This window comes from Cordyceps javanica, chromosome 1 (genome assembly GCF_051103115.1).
Source record: "Cordyceps javanica chromosome 1, complete sequence".
Classification (NCBI taxonomy): Eukaryota; Fungi; Ascomycota; class Sordariomycetes; order Hypocreales; family Cordycipitaceae; genus Cordyceps; species Cordyceps javanica.
Genome location: NC_139295.1, coordinates 8,081,117 through 8,101,473, shown reverse-complemented (window position 1 = coordinate 8,101,473; position 20,357 = coordinate 8,081,117). Strand labels below are relative to the sequence as shown.

At 56.3% G+C, this 20,357-nt stretch overlaps 6 protein-coding genes across 6 annotated transcripts; all 6 read left to right on the top strand.

Moving 5' to 3' along the window:
- Positions 1-517: 517 nt before the first annotated feature.
- On the top strand, positions 518-2,181 carry V2A60_002469 (M20 family metallo-hydrolase; the record flags this gene model as incomplete). Its single annotated transcript, XM_083253820.1, has 4 exons — positions 518-723; positions 805-1,149; positions 1,229-2,047; positions 2,112-2,181. The coding sequence occupies 4 exons, from the start codon at positions 518-520 to the stop codon at positions 2,179-2,181; spliced, it is 1,440 nt and encodes a 479-aa protein (XP_083109946.1).
- A 186-nt stretch (positions 2,182-2,367) lies between these two features.
- On the top strand, positions 2,368-3,633 carry V2A60_002468 (uncharacterized protein; the record flags this gene model as incomplete). The annotated part of the gene is made up of 1 exon (XM_083253819.1): positions 2,368-3,633. The coding sequence occupies one exon, from the start codon at positions 2,368-2,370 to the stop codon at positions 3,631-3,633; it is 1,266 nt and encodes a 421-aa protein (XP_083109945.1).
- Positions 3,634-5,692: 2,059 nt separating this feature from the next.
- Positions 5,693-7,234, top strand: V2A60_002467 (uncharacterized protein; the record flags this gene model as incomplete). The annotated part of the gene is made up of 1 exon (XM_083253818.1): positions 5,693-7,234. The coding sequence occupies one exon, from the start codon at positions 5,693-5,695 to the stop codon at positions 7,232-7,234; it is 1,542 nt and encodes a 513-aa protein (XP_083109944.1).
- An 853-nt stretch (positions 7,235-8,087) lies between these two features.
- On the top strand, positions 8,088-9,872 carry V2A60_002466 (phosphatidate phosphatase App1 family protein; the record flags this gene model as incomplete). The annotated part of the gene is made up of 3 exons (XM_083253817.1): positions 8,088-8,473; positions 8,566-8,842; positions 8,925-9,872. The coding sequence occupies 3 exons, from the start codon at positions 8,088-8,090 to the stop codon at positions 9,870-9,872; spliced, it is 1,611 nt and encodes a 536-aa protein (XP_083109943.1).
- An 898-nt stretch (positions 9,873-10,770) lies between these two features.
- V2A60_002465 (amidohydrolase 3) lies at positions 10,771-12,450 on the top strand (the record flags this gene model as incomplete). Its single annotated transcript, XM_083253816.1, has 1 exon — positions 10,771-12,450. One exon carries the CDS (start codon positions 10,771-10,773, stop codon positions 12,448-12,450), a length of 1,680 nt encoding a protein of 559 aa, XP_083109942.1.
- A 5,031-nt stretch (positions 12,451-17,481) lies between these two features.
- On the top strand, positions 17,482-19,693 carry V2A60_002464 (glycosyltransferase family 25 protein; the record flags this gene model as incomplete). The annotated part of the gene is made up of 4 exons (XM_083253815.1): positions 17,482-17,488; positions 18,225-18,457; positions 18,569-18,783; positions 18,910-19,693. 4 exons carry the CDS (start codon positions 17,482-17,484, stop codon positions 19,691-19,693), a joined length of 1,239 nt encoding a protein of 412 aa, XP_083109941.1.
- Positions 19,694-20,357: the final 664 nt, after the last annotated feature.

Here is a 20,357-nt window from a genome sequence, read left to right as displayed (position 1 = left end):
GCCGCTCCGTCTTCGCATACACATGAAAGAGAAAGAAAGAGATATCAAAAGAACTAGAAAGGATAACAAGCTATTGTCATCGTTTCAGCTTTAGGTAGAGATTGGACCCCCGCAGGCGTAGCTTGGGGGATTCTAAGAGATCTACCATATAACTAATGCGTTGCGCTGGCAAAAATGGCATACGCGCCCGCACTTTGGAGTACAGATTGACCGTTGATGGTAAGTCGGGTAACTTGTACGATCAGGGCCAAAACAGCGACGGGCTGAGTCGCCAATTACGGCTATACTACCTGCATAAGCTCGACGCCATCACCGCGAGATCAACTACTAGCGCACCTGGCCCAGCTGTGGTCCCGAAGCTGTTCAGAGGGCGTACATGAAGAAGAAGAAAAAACTCTGCGCCTTCTCCACCGCGTTACAGTACAAAAGAGAAGAAATGTAACATTTGGCTTCTCTTTTTTTCCTCTCCCTCGTTTCTGTTTTCTGCAATCACATATCTAACCAGAATATGCACGCCATGCGTCCCGTCGTCACTCGAGCATCCAAACTCGGAGGCAGCTCGCGGCTGTTTTTCGCCCCCGCGGCGGCGTCGGCGGCGGCATCGGCATCCGCGCCTACCACTACTCCGACCACAGCTAATACCAAGCTCCGCATCAACGCGGCGCGCCTCCACGAGACGCTTCACCACACGTGCCAATGGGGGGCCGCGCACCGCTACGGCGAGTCCGTTTCTCCCTCTCCAACATGGCAACGGAAATGAAGAATGACTTGACCTGACCTTGTTGATACGCACACCATAAACAGTGACCCCACGCAGACGGGCATGAACCGTCTGGCGCTGACAGACGACGACGTGGCGGCCCGGGCCTGGTTCCGCGGCGCCATGGAGGATCTGGGCGCCACGGTGACGGTGGACCAGCTCGGCAACATGTTTGCGCGGAGACGTGGCTCCAGGCACGGCCGTCAGTCGTCGTCGACGGCGGCGGCGGCGGCGCCCATGATCGCCATGGGAAGCCACCTGGACACGCAGCCGCGCGGGGGCCGGTACGACGGCATCCTGGGCGTGGTGGCGGCGGTGGAGGTGATGCGGACGCTCAAGGACCACGACTACGAGACGCACTCGGACGTGGGCGTCGTCAACTGGACAAAGTAAGCACTGGCGTTACGGCCAACCCCCCCATCTACTGTGGATGATGATGCGAGACGGCACTGCTAACTTGGAGAATAGCGAAGAAGGCGCGCGTTTCCCCGTCTCCATGATGGCATCTGGCGTCTGGGCGGGCAAGATCCCGCTCGAGACGGCCTGGAACACGCGCGACGTCTTTGATCCCAGCAAGACGGTCAGGTCGGAGCTGGAGCGCCATGGGCTCGTCGGCCCGGTGGCCTGCTCGCACGAGGCGTACCCTCTCGCGGCGCACTTTGAGCTGCACATTGAGCAGAGCCCCGTCCTCCAGGACACTGGTAAGAAGATTGGCGTCGTGCAGGGCGCGCAGGCGTACAAGTGGTTCACCGTCCACGTCGCGGGCCGGGACTCGCACACGGGCACCACACCGTTGTACATGAGGCGCGACCCGTTGCTCGCCGCGGCCAGGATGATAGCCAGCGCCCACGACATTGCCAAGAGCCACGGGGCGCTGGCGTCGACGGGCATCCTCAAGATCCCGCCCACCTCGTCGACCAACACCATTGCCGCGCACGTCTCGTTTTCGCTCGACGTGCGGCACCCGGAGGATGGCGTCGTGGCGGCCGTCGTGGACGAGATTCACGAGTCATATGCCCGGATTGCCAAGGAGGACGGAAAGGGCGTCAGCTACACGACGACGCTCGACACGAACTCGCCGGCGGTCAAATTTGATAAGGACTGCATCCGGGCGGTCGAGAACGCGGCCGACAAGACGGTTGGAAGGGACAGGTGGTGCCATCTTACGAGTGGCGCCGGCCATGATAGCGTGTACACGAGTCAAATCTGCCCTACAACCATGATTTTCGTCCCTTGCAAGGATGGCGTCAGCCACCATCCCGAAGAGTACACATCGCCGCAGGACTGGTACGTGCTTCCCACTGTGAGAACCATGCATGGGACCCGCATCATATTAACGTTGAAGATAAAGTGCTCTCGGAACGCAGACCCTGCTTGATGCCGTGCTCAACTACGACGAGTCGATGGCGGCGACGCAATGATTCGGCCTACTTTGTAAGAGGGCGGCACCTCCTGCGCTCTTTATTCTTTATTAGGTGACGATAAACGGGGCTCGCGGGGGTGTGGGGTTCGTGGACACGTCAGACCGGGATTTTTATGGCATGCATATTCAATAGACCCGGCAGACTACAGAGTACTTGAAACTTTAATAAACAAGAGTTGTGAAAATGACCGACATGACACCCGAAGACAGATTGCGGAATGAGATTGACGGCAGTGCCAAGGAGCTCCTGTCGCTGACGCAGACGCTGGTGCGGACGCCGTCGACGAACCCGCCGGGGGACGTGTCTGCGGTGGCCTTGGCGGCGGCCGACCAGATTCGACAATTGATACCGGAAAGCGACGTCTCCATGGTCGAGACCGGTCCGGGCATCACCAATGTCGTGGCCGTCATTCGCTCGGGACGCCGCGGCAAGCGGCTCGTCTTTAGCGGCCACCTGGACACGTATCCGATCGGCCAACCTGGAGGGTGGACCTTGCCTCCATTCAGCGGCGAACTGAGCAGCGACCGCAAGTACGTCTACGGGCGCGGGGTGTCGGACATGAAGGGCGGCGTCGCGGCGTCCGTGATTGCGGGACGAGCCCTGGCTCGCTGCAAGAGTGACTGGAGCGGCGACGTGGTGATTGCGCTGGCGGGGGACGAGGAGACCATGGGGACGCTTGGCACGGCGCATCTCTTGACGCATGTCCCAGACGTTGGTGAGGCGGACGCCATGATCTGCGGCGACGCCGGGTCACCGCTCATTGTGCGGACGGGCGAAAAGGGACTGCTGTGGCTCGAGGTCGAGGCGAGCGGCAAGCCGGCGCACGGAGCTCACGTGCATCGGGGCAGCAACGCGATAGACAGGCTGATGGCGGCGCTTTCGAAACTCAAGTCTCTGGAAGAGCTCCAAGTCGCGGCGCCAAGGGAGGTGGAGGAGGCTATCCAGGCGGCCAAGCCAGTGTCGGAGGAGCTGGGAGGCGCCGGGGAGGCCGGCGTACTGGGAAGGGTGACGGTGAATATCGGGACAATATCCGGGGGCACCTCGACGAACCTGGTGGCAGAGTCGGCGTCGGCGTCACTGGATATTCGACTGCCGATGGGAGTCTCGACGTCTACGGTGATTGGGGAGATAGGTGTCATGCTGGACACGGCAGATGGGATACGGTACCGAGTTGTGCGGGCCTACGAGCCATCATGGACCCCACCGGAGGAGGAGATTGCAAGGCACGGGCTGGCAGTGACAAGGCTGATGGTAAGCGAAGACGCCGTGGTCAACATGAGGGTCGGGGCTTCTGATGCGCGGTTATTCAGAGCGGCAGGGATCCCGTCTGTGGTGATTGGGCTGACGCCTCACAACATGGGGGGGCCGGATGAGCATGTCGAGGTTGCGGAGCTGGTACAGGTGGCGCACATCCACGCCTTGACGGCGTATAGGTTTCTTCAGGCGTAGTGGGGGCTTTATTCGTGGGGATGGTGTGAAGAGAAGAAAAAATAGAAGCGAATCAAGACGAACTGCGGGACTGGCTGGCTCATGAATTGTGATGGCGAAAATACAGCTGCTAGACTGGGTCTCGTGTTGGTGTTCAGGGCGTGTGGATGAGCGGGTTTCGATGGCGAGGAGGGCTGACGACGGCTTCCTTTACTTAGTTACCCAGCTGCTAGTACTGATAGAAGTTGCAAGGCCAAGCAAGGTCATGGCGGCGGATCGGCAAGTTTGGAACAGCAAGGTCGGGCGCCGGCACGAGCAAGGTTACGGACCAAGTGTAGAAGGTGAGAAGATGCCGATGCATCCGCCGTGGAGCCGGGAGGGGTGTTGGCGTCGAGGCAGAAGCTTGGCGTCGGTGGGCTTGGTGACTAGGCTCGAGTGCTGAACGATGGCGAGGTTCCAAGATGGCGAGGACGAAGGAAAGAGAATTGAGGATGTGACGGATGTCGCGAGATGGGATGAAGTCGGCGGCGAGTAGGGAAACTTGGGTCCTGAGATGATTCGGGTGTGCGGGTAGGCTAGTCGCAAACGCAGCGGATTGGGGCGCTTGCCATGTGCCGGTCGGGGATTCGGAATGGATGGTCTGATGGTTTGCGATGATTCGATTAGGAGTGATGGTGATTAAAAAAAAAGGAACAGGTTGTAATGATACGGTATTATGCGGGGATGGTGGATGGATGAATGGGTGGGATTGTGGATGAGGAAAAAGTCGTAGTGAGGTGCTGAGGTACTCTGGGGGCGAGGCCAGAAGAGGCATGCGTGATGATGGAGTTGCATATTTAGAGTTGCCAGCAGGCTAGAAGGGGGGAAAGGGGCGATAGAAGACGAATGAAAAGTTGACATTTACAAACAGAATGTTTTCTCAGTATTGTAGGAGAAGGGGTTTTTTTTTTTTTTTTTTCAAAGAGAGAGAGAGAGAAGAAACAGAAAACAGGGTGTATTACATGCATCTATTGTAGAGTTGAGGGTGGTGTACTGAGTACGTGCAGATTAGAGAGAGCAGAGTACAGCACAGGTTAGCTTGGAGGGTGGTCAGCCCAGACAACCTGGGATACGGTGGAGGGGTGTTGCCGTATTGCAAGACAGATGACAATGTTGACAAGACCGAGCAGAGAAAAATGTGGGAAAAAGAAAACGGGTTAGATAATTTGCTTCTCTTTTTTTATCTTTGGACTTTCTAACAGAGATTATCCCGTCCAAAAAAAGTATGCAACATGTACAAAGTATGCTGAAATAGAAATTTGATCCTATTAGGGCTTGAACAATAAAACCACACCCTCATCACCCTCTCTCTCTCTCTGTCTCTCTCTCTCTCTCTCTCTCTCTCTCTCTCTCTCTCTCTCTCTCTTTTGTGTTTCAAATTTGCCGCTAGAAACCATCATCTACAAAAATAGCATCCACCATACAAGTACAAATTATACCGAGATAGAAAATAGAAACTCGCCCTATTTACCACGGCTTGGATAATAAAACAACCTCCCCATTACCCATCACCCATGACCCATCACTCACTAAAAGAACCCCCCCTTCCTCCCCTAAAAAAAGCCGCTAAACTACAAAAACTCAGGCTTCCCACAGTGGACACTCTCGGCGCTACGGCACGACCCAAAGGCCACGCAATGCAAAATGCCCAGTTTGGTTGCAAGTCTCTGTCGATGGATACTCTGTACGGAGTATTTTATTTTATTTTTTTTATTCATTCCTTCATTTATTCTTTATTTTTATCTCATCCTCTTCTTTACCAGTCCCCCTTCAGCCAAGCTCCAGCAAAAGGGCCGGTCAATCCAGGTTCTTCCCCCCCATCTGTCCTAGCCAGAAAAAAAAAAGGCCGCTCTCCATGTACCGAGAGTCCTGACTCTCTCCTCTCTCACCCTCTCCTTTCGACTGATCATGTCCAAAATGACCTCGTTCAACACATAAATTCATTGGCAGCCGCTTCATACTCATCTCATTCCGATTCACATCACACTCACATACACACTCGCAGTAGGCTGGCCCACTGCAACCGCCCGTAGCCGCAATTATGGAGCGTTTCGACGAAAAAGACATGACGGTCCCTGAAATCGTGGCAGTGCAAAATCCCGATGCCGCCTCCGCCTCCTCTGACATGGACATGGACATGGAGCTAGTCTCTGCCACAACACCACCACAACCATCATCACCATCACCAACACTACCGCCCTCCTCCTCCAACAATCACGACAGTGACCACCTTTCTCATAATCATCCTCATCCTCACCCCAAACCACGCCACGACCTCCCAATCCCCGAAAACGCTTCAGGCATCACCGAAATCGGCTACCAGCATCGCATTCGCCTCGCCAGGAACCCCTCTTCCGGCACCTACGCCCCCGTCCTCGAGCAGCGCTTCCGCAACAACCTCCGCCTCGCCGTCGGCTTCCTCGAGCTCGCCAACGCCGGCGACTTTGCCGCCAATGTCTGGAACCAGATCCCCGTCCCCGTCTACGCCATGGTCTGCATGGCCATTGGTGCCACCGGCGCCGGCATCCTCTCCGTCTTCGCTTTTGACGATGCCCGCTACGCCTGGCGCAACGTCGTCTTCCTGCGCCGCCAGCGCGCCCGCCTGACCGAGACCCTCGACCATCGAGAGACCCAGGCCCACGCCACCCGCGACGTCCGCGTCCTGCTCGAGCTCAACCTCCGCGAGCTCGGCTGCGAGACGGTCAACCGCTTCGGCATGGACGTCCTCATGGGCTTTGGCGCCGTCCTCATCTGCATCGGCACCTACATGGCCATTGGCGGCGCCAACGACAAGGTCTGGCTGACTAGTAACATCCTGTCCGGCTACCTTGGCAACGCCCCCATTGCCCTCTACGGCCTCGTCAACTCGGGCTGGGCCGCCTATCTCGCCCTCAAGACCGAGGGCCACGTCCGCGCCACGGCCCGCGCCATGCCCGACTCGCTCGAGTACCGCCTCGTCAAGCAGCGCGCCAAGAACCTGCAGCTCTACTGCGCCGTCAACGGCGCCATTACTCTCGTCGGAGGCGTCGCCTCCATGCTGACCGCCACCCAGTGGTGGGCCTACGTCATCCTCATCCCCGTCATCGTCCTCTCCTTTACCTGCAACTGGTTCTGGCGCACACGCCTGGGTTACAGCCACGACGACATGCGACAGATGCCTGACATGGGCGTCGACAAGCTGTCCCGCGTTCTCCGCTTTGCCGCCCAAGCAAAGGCTGGCCTGCAGACCGACATTCAAGGAGCGGAAAAGGACCTGGTCCGTCAGGCCGCCACCCTGCCCCAGGCCCTCGACTTAATTGACACCTCGGGCCTGCTCGAGGCCTTTTGCGTCCAGATCGTGTCTGACAGCCGCCTCTGCTACGCCCTCTGCGATCCCGGTGCCGAACACGTCGAGGTGTCGCTGGCCGACATTGCCGCCCTCCCAGACGCCCTCCACCCGGCGGTCCTCGACGCCGCTCACGACTGTCTGCGCTCAGCCGGCGTGCGGCGCTTCGCTCACCTCGAACGTTTTACTGCCGAATTGCTCGGCATCTACCTTCACCAATCGCAATTATCTGCGGATCTGGAATCTGCGCAAAAATAGTTGGAATTTTACGACGACCAAAGAAGAAAAAAAAAGAAATTGCATCATATCACCGCACCTTTGCATATAATATAGACATAGATACAGCCTATGAATACTTTGCCGGGCAAATTTGCTCCATGCCAACACTTCTCTCGTCACTGTGATGCTATGCATTGTTTTGCCCGGATTTTGTTTCGGCGGCCCATGGCTGACATGGGCCGAAAAGCCCGCATCTACTTGCGTTACGATGCAAGAAGCTGGCCGCGGGCCCTCCTCTGCTTATTATTATTATTGTTGGCCGACTTTTTCTGCGGGGGGCTCTGAGGTTTCGTGCATGGGCTAGTAGACACTCATCGAGATCTCGCCGCGGAACAGCAACAAAAACCTTGGCAACGGGTGTCTGGTGCACCAACAACAATTTTCAGAGAAAAGATCGGCATTGCAAGCTGCGCGAAATAGCAGGTGCATGTCCTTTTGTTTTTCCCACTCGTCGAATGGGGTTTCTTTTGATGCGGTAACAAGTCGAAGCCCCCGTTTGAGGCGCAAATTGGTGATGTCATGGATGGGAAAAAAAACAAGGCTAGGTAGCCACCGCCCATTGCACCAACGGTCTAGATGAAACTGGCCGTGGCTGGTCAAAACTGGCTGTTTATTTTAATCTATTTCTCTCTTGTGCCTGGTGACCCAAATAAAGTACGGCCCAGCCCGCATTTATCTCTCGACGCGGGCATCTACTCACTCACTGGTCTCTCGCTCTCTCTCGCTCGCTCACTCGTCCTTGACTGGCATCGCCACATCGCCATCGCCAAGAAGGTCAGACCCGGTCCAACAATCCGAGACATTTCTGCGCTCGGTTGCCGCAAAGGTAGCAATGAAGCTCGACAGCACCGCCGCGCTAGCCCTCTTGGCAGCCGTTGGGATCGGCAGGGCAGCTCCCGCACCGACACCAGAAGCCACGCCCGCGCCTCTGCCCGGCCGTGACGGCGATGCTATTGTTGTTGTCGCGGCCGTGGCGGCGGCGGCGGCCCCCGAACCCACGCCCGTGCCGGTGCTGGTCGACCGCGGTCTCGCCGACGACATCTCCAGCTACGTCCACAGCCTGGGCAGCGAGATTGACAGCAAGATCTCGTCGCTCGTCGGCGGCGACGGCCTGCTCAACTTCCCGCACGGCTTCCCGACCGGCACTGCCGTGGAGAGCTCCCTCGGCATCACGGCCGGCGCGCTGGACGCGCAGCCCACGCGGGTGCTCAACCTGCCGTACGTGGTTTTCTTCCTCTCCTCTCGTCTCTTGATGAGCCCCCCCTCCCCCCCTGTGAGGCATCGGTGTCACTGCTAACATGCTCCCAAAGTGCTTACGCAAACTGGACCGACGACGGCTGGAGTGTCCGCGTCCGCGGCAACGTCTACAAGGTCCCGGACGTTGCGCAGGATAAGATTGACGACCTGGCCGACGTGTTCCTGATAGGGACCAGCGTCAAGGACCTCAACGACGACGAGAAGAAGCAGGCGCGCAACCTGACGAGGGAGATCTTTGTCGTGCAGCAGGCGCACGAGAATGTAACGGTCCAGTTTGTCGTTCCCAAGGCCAACGCGTCCGCTCCGCGCGGAGGGGCCTATGTGAATGCTGTACGTGCACACGCACCCTTGAAAATATCTACTTGTTGTCAAAGTGCTGACTCTCCCCCTTTTTTCTGATTCCTCTTCTTAGAAAGCTGGTGCGCAAGAGATTACGCTGCCGTATGAAACCACGGCCGAGGGTGATTTCGACGTCTTTGTCTCGCTTCGAAACGAATCGGCAAAGACTGGCAACGGCACGAGCGCCTACCTGATGGCCGGCAACGCCACGACCAGCATCCAGACGCTCGACATGTACGTCAACGGCACCGACACGGGCAACGCGACGGCGTACCTCGTCCCGCCGCGGGGCGTCACGGTCGTGTCCGACATTGACGACATCCTGCGCGTCACCAAGATCTACAAGCCCAAGGACGGCCTGCTCAACACGTTTGCGCGGCCCTTTGCCGCGTGGATGGACATGCCCGACATCTACAGCAACTGGTCCTCGTCGGCGCTCACGTCGCTGCACTTTCACTACCTGACCACGACGCCCGAGCAGGGCACGCGGCCCTACATGGACTTTATCGCGCGGACGTACCCGGCCGGCTCGTTCGACACGCGGCCGCTCAACTTCTCCAACGCAAAGGAGACGCTGCAGATCCGGCGCTACCTGCTCGACCGCCTCTTCCAGACCTTTCCCGAGCGCACCTTTGTCCTCGTCGCCGACACCAGCAACGCCGACGTCATGAAGGCCTACCCGGCCATGTACAAGGACTATCCCGGCCGCGTCAGCTGCATCCTGCTGCGCAACACGTCGGCCACGGACCCGGACGACCGGCTGCCCTACAACACAAAGGGCTTCAAGGACATCCCCCCCGAGCGCTACATGTTCTTCAACGTCGCCGACGACCTGACCGGCCTGGACATTGAGAACGGGCACTGCCTCAACGCGTCGGTCGCGCAAAACGTCACCTTTGCCGAGCAGGGCCTGCCGCTCGGCCTCGGCAAGAAGAAGAGCGACGCGGCCGCCGGCAGCATCGTGCCGGGCTACGCGCTCTCGGCGGTGCTTCTGGTTGCGGCCTTGATGCTGTTTTTGTAATGTACATACATACTTTTTCTCCACATGAGAGCGTAAGTTTATGACGGCGGAACATGATTCATAATGAACATAATATGGTCTTTTTTTCTTCTTCTTTCATGAGCAGATGAGAGAACTCTGGTTAGTTTTTGTAAAATTTCCCACCAATCCGCACAACATGCCCATCTGCAACGGGAGGTTTTTCATAGAGAGGCGTTGAAATGGCGGGGTAAGAAAGCATCGTTTTTATTCTTTACGGAGGAATAAAATGTCCCTTATTACTCCGGGGCTAGTAGTTCATCGGTGCTTTTTTTGCGCGCGCCGCGGATAATAATAGACACGGCCAGCGTCTGGCGCAGCAGCCGAGACGGCCTCGTTCCATGCCATCTCTTTTGGATTTTTTCTCGCTTTGCTTTTCACGACTTATTCTTCTCTCTTGTACAGTTGCACTGCATGCAAATACATCCTAGCCAAAACGCATCTTACCCTCACCCCTGCCAGCTCATTCATGCAGGTTACATAACTCCTCCGTACCTAGTCACCCTGTCCAGCAAATGCACATGAAATTTCCCCCGCCGCCCCTGGGAAGCGGGCAACCACCAAACAAACATGCAGCAAGCAATCTGCCGCATACTGGACATCCAAAACCGCTCGCACAAGTCCATCTAGCCAAAGACTCTTACCACGACGGGAAATGATTCTCTCTCTCTCACTGCCAGGCTTGGCTTCTACACGGCGCACTTACACGTGATGCGCAAGTCTCCGCCTTCTCCGCAGGTTCGCCGCGGCGCGCCGCTCGATGATAACCGGCGACATCGGTGATGCGAGCTCGCTCCTCGGCATCTCTGCCTCTCCCTCTTTCCCTCCCACCTCGCTCGCGCGCTCTCCTCACGGCCTCGTTTTTCGCTCTCCCCTCACCATGGCAGACACGACCGTCTTTGTCAATGCGCGCGTCTACAACGCCTCTGCGGCCGCCGCCGCCGCCGGCGGAACCCCCGACTTTGCCGAGTGCATGGTCGTCGCCGACGGCCTGATCCGCCACGTCGGCGCGCGGTCCGACGCGGCGGTGCAGGCTGCCCTTGGCGGCGCCGGCGATGGCGCCGCGACGACGCGGGACCTGGGTGGCCGGTACGTGCTGCCGGGCTTCATCGACGGCCACCTGCACCTGCTCATGGTCGGGCAGGCGCTGCAGAAGATCAGCCTCGATCACTGCCGGACGCTGGGCGAGGTGCGGGCGGCCATCGCCGCCGGGGCGGCCGCCGACCCCGACGCCAAGCGCCTCTTTGCGCGCGGCTGGACGCACAGCATGACGCCCGACGGCGTCGACTGCGCGGCGCTCGACGGCATCGACCCGCGGCCCATCTTTGTCGACACCAAGGACCTGCACTCGACGTGGTGCAACGCGGCGGGGCTCCGCGAGATCTGCTCCGTCATGGGCCTGTCGGACGCGTCGCCGGACCCGGCAGGCGGCACCCTGCAGCGCGACGCCGAGGGCCGCCTCAACGGCGTCTTCAGCGAGGGCGCCGTCTTCCAGGTCGTCTGGCCGTTCGTGGCGACGGTCGCCTCAGTGGAGGAGCGCAAGGCGTCGATCCGCGCCGCCATCGCCCACTTCAGCGCCGCCGGCTACACGGGCATGGTCGACATGGCCATGGACGACACCATCTGGGAGCCGCTCGTCGCGCTGCGCGAGGAGCAGGGCGGCAGCCTCGGCCCCATGCGCGTCGCCGCCTACTGGCTCATGAAGCCCAACGACTCGCTCGACCACGTCCTGGCGCAGGTGGACCGCGCGGCCGCCGTGGCGGCCCGGTACAACGCCGCCACGACGCCCGACTGCCGCGTCGTCGGCGTCAAGGTCATCTGCGACGGCATCGTCGACGCGTGCACCGCGTCGCTGACGGAGCCGTACGCCACCGGCGCCGACCCGGACGCGCTCTGGCCCGAGGCCGTCCTGCACCGGCTCGTCGCCAAGGCGCACGGGCTGGGCCTGCAGGTGGCGCTGCACGCCATCGGCGACCGCACCGTCCGGATGGCCGTCGACGTGCTCGAGGCCAACACGGACGCCTCGCGGCGGCCCCGCATCGAGCACCTCGAGCTGTCCTCGCCCGAGGACGCGCGCCGCCTCGGCCGCCTCGGCATCACCGCCTCGGTGCAGCCCGTCCACGCCGACCCGGCCATCCTGCGCGCCTGGCCGCGCCTCATCGGCCCGCACCGCTGCGCCCGCGCCTTTGCCTACCGCGAGTTCCTCGACGGCGGCGCCACCCTCGCCCTCGGCTCCGACGCGCCCACCGCCCCGCACCTCCCGCTGCCCAACCTCTACGTCGCCACCACCCGCCGCTCGTACCGCGAGCCCGCCCTCGAGACCGCCGTCAACCCGCACTTTGCGCTGACCGTCGCCCAGGCCATCTCCGGCGCCACCCACGGCTCCGCATACTCGTGCTTCGCAGACGCCGCCACCGGCAGCCTCGAGGCCGGCAAGAGCGCCGACTTTGTCGTCGTCGACATGGAGCCCACGCCGGACAAGCTGATTCACGGCGTCGTGCAGGAGACGTGGTTTGAGGGGAAGAGGGTATATAAGAAGGATCAAGAGGCCGAGGTCTGAATGTAAATAATGAATGAAATGAAATGAAATGAATGCTAAAGCCAAGATGATTCTCCGGAGGGGTGATGGGTAATGTTGAGTCAGTGCGGGGCGGATGTAGACACCTTTATGGTTCACGGTGCAAGGACTGAATGTCCAGTGAACGGATTTGATGGTGCCGGTATTAAATTCTACGGTTCTGTATGCGCTGGCGGGGTCTGATTTGCCTGAGGAATCTGTAATTTACATGTTTACCAACGTCCAAGCACCAGACGATCGTCTAGCGTTCGCGGAACGGTCATCTGTGAACTTCTTCAGCGGCGTCGTAAGTTATCCACGCCCTTCACAGTTGTACCTCTGATCCGAGGACACAGGTATGGGCGGGTATCCAACCCAACTGGTAAGTACTCTTGCTCCTCTTATGGTCAAATGAACAAGACCTAGTAGTGTTCACAAACCGCATATCCGGTGCGCGACGGAGTTTTGTTGCTTCTATTGGGAGCGCTACGAATCATTTGAATGCATGCAAATTTCGGCGTGCGACTAGACGCAAATGATCACTTTCTAAAATGGCTAGTCAATACCACTATGGCGTTACTATTTCTAGTCAAAAGGCCGGATAAACTGACACTGAATCTTGAGACGACGGCAAATTGGCACAGTCGTTCCTAAGGTTCTCTCGCAAGGATCTGGCGGATCCCGGCCATGGCTGTAGGCTGTCAAGGCCGGCCTGCAACTACTTCGCTATAGGGAGACTTGCATCATGTAGATTTTGGATTATAGATAGACGTATAAATCGTTTATGTCCTTTTATTAGACGAAACTATACCTATAGTACGGGAATATTACGGGAAGAACCTGTATCAAAATTGGATTGACAATCAGCATAGCTTTGTAGCCAATACTAGTACGTGCCGAGACAAGTTAATCGAGCGTATGTTAATAATTATGCGACATTCTCTTTCTGAACTACTGCAACTAGAACTAACATGTATTATGCTACACTTCAGGGAATGTATCTAGCCATTCCACGGCAGTAGACTTGAGATATAGTACAGCGTCGGCACTGTCTGCGAATGGATCACTCTATATACCTCTGTGGACTCGTTCTTAAAGATGTGTTTTCCACTGCTGTTGTACGTTGCCAAATACCCGGAATTGCATAGCATCAACACGAAATTCGAGTATGTGGGCTGTTTGCCTTGGACGCCACTGTCGTCACGCTGGTAAAAGCTGAGCAGTCACCACCGATCCGGGCGTTCCTGGCCCATTGGGATCGCTGATCTCGAGCCACAATTGACTGGGTGACGGAGATCGTTTCTCATTTACACCTCTTTAAAACTCATGTAAAGCACTGGCACCCGCGAAGCGACTGCTTGCTGCTTCTAGATGACGCCCTCTTTTCCCAGTTTGCTCTGCCGTCAAATGTCAGCTGTTCGTTTCTGTCTCTTTTTTTTTTCTTTTTTTGAGACAAAAGATCGACGCTGATCTGCCGCGTGAGGTTGCAATATTAGACAAAATGATGCACCTCGGCCTCAGCCTCACCCAGCCCGCCGTCCTTATTCGGTTGCCCTCCTCCCGCTCCAGGGTGTCGCCAGTAACAAATATTCTCGGGCTCCTCTTTCGAGATGCCAGACCAATCTACATAATTTGCATTGTTCGTTTGACCAAGAGAACACGTTTTTTTTGGCGGTGCTCAAGTTCACCCGGTACCACGAGATGGCTGATCGCTGCGGTTACGACTGTGCGAAGCCTCCTACGGCTGTTTCGCCAAATGCAGACATTTCAGGAATAGGAGTTCGTTTCTGGCGAGCAGCTTCAAGACTCGCACCGCTGAGAAAGTTTTATAGGTCGTGACTGGTTACGTTGCAGCAGCTGGGCTCGCCATTGTCATCATTGTCGTTTCCTTTCTGTTCGCGTTTGACCCAGCCGAGGATCCGTTCCAGAACCGCACACGCGTACAAAGCCCGACCCGAGCAAGCGCGTTTCGGCCGAACCCAGTAGATGTCGTCGTGCTTGGCAGTTTTCGCAGACGGGTCCTAGAGCCTCGCTTCAAGGACGCCGCTCTCAAGGTGCGTCCGCCGCTCGTGTTTTCGTGGAGCTTTGGTTGCCGTACTGACTCGACTCTCCTCCAGTGTGTTCTGGCGATGAGCGATCTCCAGATCCTGACTGGCTATTCTATCCTCATCAACGGATACCTTCAGCTCTACTGCGGTCTCTCGGCGTATCATTGGCAAATGCTGGTGTACCTAGCTTGGTTTTCTAGCCTAACGCACCTGTCTTGCCTCACTTTTCTGAGGAGCTACCTGTACCACAGACGCGTCGAACGGACCTGGAGACTGATTGCTATGGGGCTGCTCGTTGCCATGCTCGTATTTGCCTTGATCCCGACTGGAAATTACTCTTGGAAGTCGGACGCTTCGAGTACGCGACGCATTTCCAAAATTGATGGGCCGCTTAAAAGCGACTTCGCAAGGTGCTATTACTTTTATGGTCCACATGACATTGTCGACGATTATACGTTCGTTTCAATGATAGCTTCCATTCTTTTACTCACTTTCGGCTTTCTTATTCGCCTGGTCAAGCTTCATCGGTGTTTGTCTGTCGAGGTCGTCGGATCCGCGAGGCAAAGGATATCCCTTTATTTGCGCACATACTTGACTCTGCTGTATGATAAACTCGACCTTGGGAACTCTCCAAAGCCGCTTCTCCGAAGGTTCATATATAGACCTGCGCTGGCAAGTTTTCTTGCTTTACGAGTCGGCCTTGACGTCTGGGCCTCCATGGCAGTAGAGGTAAAGACGCTCCAATGTTTTAGTCGCTTGCGGGTTCGCCTCGGGATTTATGTGATGCAGAATTAACATTTCATCAGGTTTGGTGGCTAGTCACAAGCTTCTACTGGGGGGTCGTGAACCTGATAGAAGCTCGTGGGCTAAGTAATGGCGGCAACAGCGATTGGACCTTTGGCCAGGTCATTCCCGTCGTGCTTCTCGCAGCGCCCATGTTATCTGCTCTTGAATCTTTATTCCCAGGCAAGTATATCTGTAGAATTTGGTAATCTGTTGCTTACCTTTGCAGGCGACTTGGATTATGCGGCAGACTCGCACGCTGCTATGCCCGACGGCCCTGTGTCGGTAGCGTCGCACCCGAGTCATACACAAGAATCGGAACGGCAGTCGTTCCAAATAGCTTTCGCAGAAAATTCAGGCCATGCCGAACTCTCCATGGACCATCCAGATAGGGATTATTACGCTACTTCACCCTGGATGAAAAGCTTCATTTGGTTCGTCATGGCCGATTTGGTCGCCTCGACAGTGATGATGTTCTCTCAAAACGGCATGGGAAATCAGAAGCTTTTTACCGTGTTGATTCCTTCGGTTGACTTTTGGCATTGGCTTCCAATCTACCACTTCCTTGTCATGTTTTTGTTTGTTCTGTTCTCTTTTCTTATCGGAGAATTTAACGAAAGAAGCCATCATCGGTCGATTCGCCGGCTAAAGTCAATGATTGCCATCTTCTCCACATTGATATTGGCATCCGGGCTTCTTACTATGGTTATTCTCGAAACAGTTTACCTTTCTTCTGGGGTTGCCATCTTTGTTGTCCTCGGATTTTACATGTTGTGTGCTCTACTCATCGCTCCTCGCTGCATCCACCTTTCCTTATGTGAGCATCTCGGAAGATGCAGGTGATTTTTGCCTATTTTTAACGTCTGACATATTGCATGATTGGGCTGAAACTCGGGTCTTTTCTGCAATCTGTGGTGTTGGTTGCTACCCTGAGACGGGCCAAGACTGATAATTGGATGCCGGGAAGGTATGGTCAATTGATTCCATTTCGAGTCTCTTTGGCATTTGTCTTGAATGATTCCCAATCAGATTTGTAAAAGATGACGCTTTGGTCAATTCTCCGCGTTGATGGTCCGACGAGTTGGCGTTGTCATGGAATAGAAGCTCATCAACCGGTTGACGATGGCCCAATGCGCGATGCTTATTTAAAGCAAGAATATGGTGATGTATATGAAGCAAAGGGTAATAGATCGGATAGACTTTTCCTCGACAAGATCAGATGCCGTAATGGCCGATGTACTCGGTATTTCTGGCGACAGGTGTCGGGTAGTTTCGCGGACGAGAGAGAATAGGAGCGGATTGCCCGTCTAGTTGGGGTACTTGACATCGTGCATAATAAAGCAGCGGGTCAAAGTACCATGGCGCAATTATCATGCCATCAGCTATCGTTATGGCTCCTCAGCGCCTCCTAGAGGATACCGAGCAGTCTCTTGAGCCTCACGACACTACGGATAAAAGCCAGCCAATCCGCGTATATCCGCTACACTTGTGTAGGAACCGTACCAATGGATTAAAAAGATATTCACTCTACAAGATGCAAAACCCATCATGCGAAAATTTAGAGTTGTCCCTTTTCTTTTTTCTAGGCCTGTTTCACCCCGGCAAAGAAGGTTGGGGACCAGTTCCGCTGCATCAGGCATGCCACAGCCGCACCACCAGCGACCCTGAATTTTACATTGAAAAATGTGGAAATCAGCAGGTCGTATCAGTGATAGGTTCTATTGCAGATTGTAAATCTATAATCCGTAGTCCGTAGTCCGTACGTGTCTACTACAGAGCGCGTCTCGTGAGCTATGATGCTGCCGGCGCTGGTACGACTGCAAGATCCTCCAGAAGGTGCTGCTATAGGGGTAAAGGGGCAGAGGGGGCACTGAGGGGCTATCGCGCTGGCTGGTAAGTACTTACTGGTAGTGTGAACATTGTTTCCGCTTCTACAAGTACTTAGAGGTGGGTGTGTAAAGCCTAAGGCTACTTGTACTCCGTACCGGCGTTTCTGAATACCAACTTGTAATTGGTCAGACAAAAGGCTGGAAGTGCGTTATTGGTGTTTATAGCTGCAGATAGTCTGGCGCTAGTACTATTTGGGAAGGATTTATCGAGTGAAAAATCCAAACTCTGGCATGTCAAATCCAGGGTTGTCCTCACATTCTTCGATACATCCTGGTACTGATCGAACGAGGGCTGAACCAAGGGACACCGAGACATGACTAGTTGCCGTCCGCAGCCCATCCCTTCCTTCCTTGGCGCCTGCGGCCGCTGACTTGTCTGGCAGCCCAGGGCCCATCACGAGAAACGACTGGTGTCCTACTCCGTACAAGGGGGGCACGGCCTCGTATTTTTCACAAGGCTGCCAGCTACACCCTGAGTACTCCGTAAGTAAGGGGAGCCGGAACGCCACGCTACTCAGTACGCGGTATTCCAGCCCAACTATCCAATGCGAGAAGCTGCATTCAGGAGTAGGAAAGCCCATCGCCACCTGGCACCTGGCTGTTTTCCGCCACCTGGCTGTTTTCGTTTCTCTTTCAGGGGGGCACGCAGCAACACGCATTCGTCACTCAGTCGCAAGAAAAAAAAAAGAAAAAAAAAGAAAAAAAAGGTGGTGGTTTCCCGCTCATTTCCAACGCATAAATCAATCATGCATTCGGCATTGTCCCCTCGCCCTCGTCCCGGAAAATGAAAATTGGATTTTTTTTTTTAAAAAAAAGGGCCAACAAAAGGGGCAGTTGAGGGAACTAAATCCGTAACTTGGACTTGTTCAAGTTGTTTCGGCCAGCTTCTAGCAGTAGGGCCGAGTGCACTAGACCCGAAAGACACACTCTGCTACCTGTACGATACTGTAATAAGCTGGCTCATCTTTTCCCTTTCCCGTTCTTGCCCCTGGCATCCATTGGTTTTTCAACTCGAACCGCCGCCCGCGCACTTCGTCGCCCAGCAAAGGGGAGACAGAACCCGACACCGACAAAGTCGACGACACGCAAATGTTTGCCAGCGATCAAAAGTCGGGACCAGGCCGACACTTTGCCGTGCCCATGTCGAGGCGCTTCATCCTGGCCATCCTGGCCGCCGTCGGCTTCGTCTGGATCCTGCTGCAGAGCCACCGGATCCAGCCGGTGACGGACCGGGCCAGGGCGCTGTACAGGAACAACATACTCGACAACATCAACAACAGCACGCTGGGAGTAAGGGCCTCTTTGTCTTTTTCTTCTTTTTTTTTTTTTTGCTCTTCGTGCTCGCTCCTCTGTTGACCTCGATGGCGGACATTTGGAAGCGCTGACAGTGTTGTGTCGCAGTTTGAGAAAATCTATGTCATGGGCCTCGCTTCGCGCACCGACCGTCGCGACGGCATGGCTCTCCAAGCGGCCCTGAGCGACTTGAGCATCGAGTTCATCGACGGCCCTGCGGGTGAGAATATTTCCGAAAAGGCCATTCCCACCGGCGAGGACGGCAAGCACCTGACTGGTGGCGAGCTTGGCTGCTGGCGCGGCCACATCAATGCCCTTCAAGAGTATGTCCCTTGCTTGCTCCTTTCAACAGCCTCGTCTTGGGCTCGCCCATTAAACAGCCTCACCCATCCAGTATCCCTTGCGACTTTGTAACATGGCGCTAACATCGTGGCTCTCTCTCTCACCAGGATCGTCCGGCTCAACGTGACCTCGGCGCTTATCCTCGAGGACGACTCGGACTGGGACGTCCGCATCCGCACCATCATGCAGGACCTCGCCATCTCGACGCAGGCGCTCACGCAGCCCCTCGCCGGCAGCAGCAGCTCGTACGCCGACTCGACCTACCCGACCAACGAGGAGAAGCAGAACGCGACCGTGGGCGAGTTCGACATCAACGCGCTGCCGCGGACCGTCACGCCCAAAATCTCCCCGTACGGCGACGAGTGGGAGATGATGTGGGTTGGGCACTGCGGCATGCGCTTCCCGGCTGCCGACGAGGGCTTGCCCATGGGCCGCGTCGTTCACAAGGACGACCCGACGGTGCCGCCGTCGGGCCTCTGGACGCTCGCCCCCCAGCCGTTCCAGCTCTACGAGGACTATCCCAAGCGCACGCGCGTCGTCAGCCACGTCTCCTCGGGCGTCTGCTCGCTCGGCTACGCCGTCACGCAAAAGGGCGCCCGCGGCCTGCTGCGCGAGATTGGCCTGCGCGAGGTCTCGTCCCCCCTCGACCTGCTGCTCGGCTACTACTGCATGGGCACCAACGGCCGCCGCAAGCACAACTGCATCGCCCCCCAGCCGTCCATCTTCAACCACCACCGTCCCGTGGGCCGCAAGTCGGCCAACAGCAACATTGGCAACCACGGCGACGAGTACCAGTCCGAGCCGCACACGGACATGGTCCAGTGGAGCGTACGTCTGAATGCCGATGCCATCATGGACGGCAAGACGGAGTTTACAGACGCGTTCACGTAAAGAACACGCAATCTTTTGGACAGGGCTTTTTTTATGTTTTTTTTTTTTTTTTCAATTCTATGGGTTTGGGGCACACAATCCATCCATTTTCGCCCATCACCTGTTGACATTTACTGGCCGGCTGTCAACTCATTTTCATCAGCTTTTTTTTTCTTTCAATTTACTTCATATATCGGCGTATTGGGGTGGACAGGGACGAGTATGTACCATATATAGTATCAGTATCAAGGGCAAATATACAATGGACTAATCTGTAACTCACGTCGTGACGATCCAAACCTGCTTCTTTACCATGTGTTGGATGTGTTACAGCGGCCGCTGCATCTTCATTCATTCAGAGACCTGCAACCCAATCTTTCTTCAACCAGCCCACCTTGCTGGGCTCCCTTTCCTATCCAGACGATACTCAGTCGCACCACAACGCCGCTATTTCATCCACGATGGGTGGGGGCAGCGAACGTTACGTCTGTCGTGGGGTGTCTTGAATTCCCCCACGTTGAGGGGAAGCCCGCCGCGCCGGCGCTATTAGTCGGCAGAACGCGCCGCCTAATGTGCCCGAGAGCGAGAGGGCGTGGGCGCTGTGGTGTACTTTTGCCGTAACTAACTGATGCTGGTCTGTTTTATTGGAATTTTCCCTTGCTCTAATACAAGTGCGAGGAACATG